General features: G+C 38.3%; 1 protein-coding gene across 1 annotated transcript in view; it reads left to right on the forward strand.

Moving 5' to 3' along the window:
• Window positions 1–1,026: 1,026 nt before the first annotated feature.
• Window positions 1,027–4,910, forward strand: part of ERCC8 (excision repair cross-complementation group 8) — a 27,703-nt gene continuing 23,819 nt past the window's right edge. The window contains exons 1-2 of the mRNA XM_009710250.1: window positions 1,027–1,116; window positions 1,261–1,362. Coding sequence (XP_009708552.1) covers window positions 1,262–1,362 — 101 coding nt within the window. The 5' untranslated portion in view covers window positions 1,027–1,116; window position 1,261. The remainder of the gene's footprint in view (window positions 1,117–1,260; window positions 1,363–4,910) is intronic.

The following is a 4,910-nucleotide window of genomic DNA, read 5'->3' on the forward strand; positions in this document are numbered from 1 at the left end:
CGCGTATCTGCCCTGCCTCGTCTCGGAGTTTCCCGTGGGATTTTTTTGTTCATGTGTGTGGATTAACAGCCCTGGGGTGGACTGAGTAATGGTGTTTTGCTAGGCTGCGTAGGCACAGGGCAAGGAGCTGTACCTCAGTATTACTGCCCTTGGGGGTCTGCCTGTAAGAGCCGAAGCTTCTCACATCAAGATTTTTGCCACTCAAGCTGAAGCTGAGTAGGGGCACTCTGCTTTACAGCTTTTCAGTTATCTACTTAGTTACGTTTTTGTTGATAGTCGTTTTTACATAATAGTGCTGTAGGAAGCTCTGATCATCTTGTAAGGCTAATTTTGTAGCAAGTAGTATGACTTAAGAAGGCAGATTTTTTTTTTTACTGTTTTAGCATATCGAAAGTTACAGGCTACTGCTAAGTAGTAGAATATACTAATTGCAGCTTAGAAAAGTTTGTCTTGGAAGCTTCATCATGTGGCTAGCATAGTTTTTATTTAACGTTACAGAAAACATAACACACAAACGTTGTTTCCGTAGAGATAATACTATAATTCGTTAAACTAAATGAATCTGTCCACTAGGTGTCCGTAGTTCCAAGTACGATGAAGCTTGGAAGGATGGTACATGATGAAGCTTCAAAGTAACTACTATTTGTTGTGACTACAACAACTGCTTCTTAATGTTTCTGTTGCTCAGTGTTTTCAAATTACACTCAGTTTTTTGTTTCATATGTTGACCACAAATGCAGTTCTGCGATTTCTCTGAGACTATTTTAAGTATTTATTTCTGCCTTACCTTTGAAATGACATAAAGAATAAAATACTTTTCTGCCAACTTCACAAGACTTATTTCCACCCCTATATCATGTCTGCAAGTCTAGTTTTGCAAAAAATAATGGGGGTGGGTTGCATGCATTGAGGAAACGCAGAAGTGCACATTGAACTGTTACAAAATACATGGTAACATTGTCCATTTTTGTTCCTACTGTTCATATGTCTATTTTTCTTTTTTGTTGTTGTTGTTTTAAGGGTTCTAAGTTTGGAATTAAATAAAGATAGAGATGTGGAAAGAATACATGGGAGTGGTATCAACACCCTTGATATTGAGCCTGTTGAGGGAAGATAGTAAGTATATACTTTAGTTGGTAAAACTAAAGTACTTCACTGTGTTTTGGTACTATGGATTTATTTTCTTGCTGAACACTCATTTATATTGTGCATATTGAGATCATGAGTGTTGTAACTTGTGTGTTTTATTAACACTTTCAGCATGTTATCTGGTGGATCAGATGGTGTTATTGTACTTTACGACCTTGAAAACTTGAGCAGAAAACCAAGTTACACATGTAAAGCACTTTGTTCTGTGGGAAGGTAGGTACTCAAAAATTCCATTAAAATCTCTTTAAGGCTGTAGGCTACTTCATTTCCAGCTATTTAAGCCAGTGGTACCTCTTGTGTGACTAGTGTTAAACTCAAATTAATGTGTGTTCTTATTTCTAGGATAAAAAGACTGTAGAAAATAGTGCCAGAAATCTTTGAAGGCTAGCATGGTGCTTTATGGGTTTTGGCATGCAAAGAAAAGCAAGAAACTTTGTGAGGATTTATGTGGTTTACTAAGCTAATCTGTTTTTCTTGATTTGTCTTACTTTAACAGTTACGATATATGTACAATGACTCTGATATTGTTTGAGCAAGTCTTTGGCAGTTTGAAAGTTAAAATGGAGGATATTAATTGTACTTATATGGAAACTAAAGTAGAGAGGCTTGTATTGCTGTGGACCCCACAAAAAAGTCAGAGTTAGTACTCTGGTCTCATGTTTTAACACTCGAAAAATGGGAAAAAACCAAACCAAAACAAAAAACCATAAAAAACCAAAAAAACCCCCACAACAACCCTCTTCCAGGTCACAGTTCCTCACTTGTGAGTTTTGTTACTGTTTCATGTTGAGATTTGTTGACTCTATGCCAGTACTAAGAGAAAGTAATTTTGGAACTGTTGTAGAAATATATCCTGCATATATAATATATGTATCTTTAAATACATATGTGTTTAAGCAAAAGGAAAATTATCTTTGCATAACCCTGTTCATCTGATTGCAAAAAAATCTTAATACAGCTTTGCAGTTGTTCGTTTTATTTCCCCTCTCTCTGCTCCCTGCTTTACTACTAGCTACTTTAAGTTCAGTGGGTGTTCACCAGGTACAGAAGTAATTAATACAGAACTTCTTAAGAACACCTTTGAATGAAGAAAGATTGTTGCTGACAAAAATGGGACGTATTTTTCTGAAGAACAGGGTACTACCATACTGTGTGTAATCTCTGTAAAGACTCAAAGCCTTTATTGATTTGTCAGGCTTGCCCTGGAAGCAGTATAAATGTGACCATTATGGACATTAAGTCTTCTAGCAAAAGCTGTTTTTCCCTTGTGTTTAGATAGTAAGGTTATCTAGTAGGTTAGGACTTTATATGAGACTCATAATAAGATATATCCTACTGTGTAAAAGATTTGTAGCTACATTTTCCCCTTATTTTTTCCCATTCTTCAAATTATTGGAGGTCTAAGAGCTTTATGGTTGACAAGATTGACAAAAATAGAGCAAATTTGTAACAATAAAAGGCCTGGAAGGTGTCTTGGACCATGAGAAAGAGAAAGGGCAGTAGAACATGGATCAAAACAAATGGGTAGGAACAGAATCTACTGCAAGTAAGCTGCATTTGGTAAGGGTTGATGGCTGGCATTTCTTGAACAAAATTAATTAAAATTGTAATCAAGAACAAGTAGTTGCTGTATATCTCCAAATCTTAAAACCAAAATGAATTCTGAAACAGATACAGGAAACTGAAGAAATACATGCTGGGAAGATACAGCATAAAAACTGGCACATCTATGCTAAAATCATGCCATCATTAACGTCAGTTAAGTCAGTAGAAGTATTCCGTACTTGAAAATTCTGTTTATGAGCATAGTTAATTGGCAGTCTTTTTCTTCAGTAGATGTTAATTTGCATAGATGCATCTTTTATTTCTTACTGTTGAGTAGAGGCATAAATCGTACTAGCAGAATCTGACTTTGACACAATGATAGGTTTATTATTATTATTACTGCTTAAAGTAGCCATAATAGGTTTTTCGCCTCAATTATTTATCATCCATATTCATGTAGCTTCCTAGTATGTTTTAAATACTCATTGTAGCTAGTTAGCTACAGATCTAGTTTCAGATATTGGAATATTATTCCTGCAGAGTTTTTAACATCATAAATGAATTTATAATTACCGGTAAGAAACACATCCTGTCTGACTATCTGGCTGCTATCTTTGAAGCATGCGATAGTGACATGTTGCAAAAGTTTGCCTGTGTTCCAAGTCTGCAGGGCACAATGCAACTCTGGTCTTGAAGTTGCTTAAAGAATAAGTTCTTGGTAGAGGCCCTTTGAAGCTATTTCTGAATAGATTCTGAACTGGGCCTACTGTGAGGTTCCAGTAGTTTAGAACATCAAAGGAGATAATTCCTGATGTTAGGCTGTGATTTACCCAATGTTTCTCATCTAGAATGTAGGGCAACTGTTGCAAAACCCAAGAACTTTCCTGAGAGTCAGCACACAGAGCTTTACGTGGTTTCACAGGATCCTCGCTGTGTTGTGGCAAAAACTGGCATTTGAGAGTAACGAAACAGTACTGGCTTCTATATAATATGTAGCTGATGCTTGTGTGTAAGGTAGTTTCCAGTACTCAAAACCTGTCTAGGAAGAATGAATAGCAGTGACCTTTCTATCCATAGAATTAATTCAGTATTTTTCTTTGATAGAAAAGGTTGGGATATTCTGAGTAATGGGGGAAAATACTGCATGTAGAATGGACTGGGAGTAGCATAACAGCCTGGAGACATGAAGCCAGGCAGAGTGGCGTGTGACCAGTACTAAGCCTAGCCAGATCAAATATGATTCCTGCAGAGCTACTCAAGAGGTTTCTGGTTCATGCCTTAGCCCTCTGTGTTATGGGAGAGCTGATTGCTCTAGTGCGGTGCTGAACACAGTCCAGCGTTGTGCACTTTTATTTATTGTACCGGAAAAATTAGTTCCATGAGTGTAGATTTTTCTGCATAGTGCATACAAATGCCTCTGCAGGAGTAAGTTCACACTGAGTCAGGCTTGATTTCCTGGCACTGCTGGTGCTGAAGATTTTTAGCTTGACCCTCCTGTAGAATAAGTGCACAAAGTCTGTTGATTTTCAGCACCATGGCAAAGTAACAGACTGTTCCAGGGTATGCTGCAGAGATAAGCAGTGCAGGAGTTACTAAACTGAGCTCAACAGTTTCTCAGTAGCTCTTGCTTAGTATTGTCAGTGGTGGCTTCAGGCTAACTCTGTTTAAAGACATATTCTGTGCTTTCCAGCAACCCAAGTAAGCTGGAAGGTTTATTAGCTTAGGTATAATGCCAGATCTACTCAGAAGATCTGTATCTGTGTTCACACAATGATACCCCTGTGATAGTTGTTGCTTTGGAGGCCAGGACAATTGAGAGAGCAATGCAAGCATAAGACCTGAAGTGAAGAAATCTTGTGAGCCCTTTTAGTAGCTGCAGATGGAGTCACTTGGACTATTTTTGCATGTGTACTGCGTCTGGCTGGGATGGAGTTGATTTTCTTCATAGTAGCTTGTATGGTGCTATGTTTTGGATTTGTGACCAGTCTTGATTCCACACTGATGTTTTAGCTATTGCTGAACAGTGCTTGTGTAGTGTCAAGGCATTCTCCATTCCTCACTGTGTCTCCTCAGCAAGTAGGCTGGAGGCGGACAAGAGGCTGGGACGGAACACAGCTGGGACACTTGACCTGAATTGGCCAAAGGGATATTGATATTCCATACCATACAATGTCACGTGCAGCAATAAAACTGGGGGGGGGGCGGGGGGGGCCGGC

The sequence above is a fragment of the Cariama cristata genome, unplaced genomic scaffold (genome assembly GCF_000690535.1).
Source record: "Cariama cristata isolate BGI_N322 unplaced genomic scaffold, ASM69053v1 scaffold8691, whole genome shotgun sequence".
Classification (NCBI taxonomy): domain Eukaryota; kingdom Metazoa; phylum Chordata; class Aves; order Cariamiformes; family Cariamidae; genus Cariama; species Cariama cristata.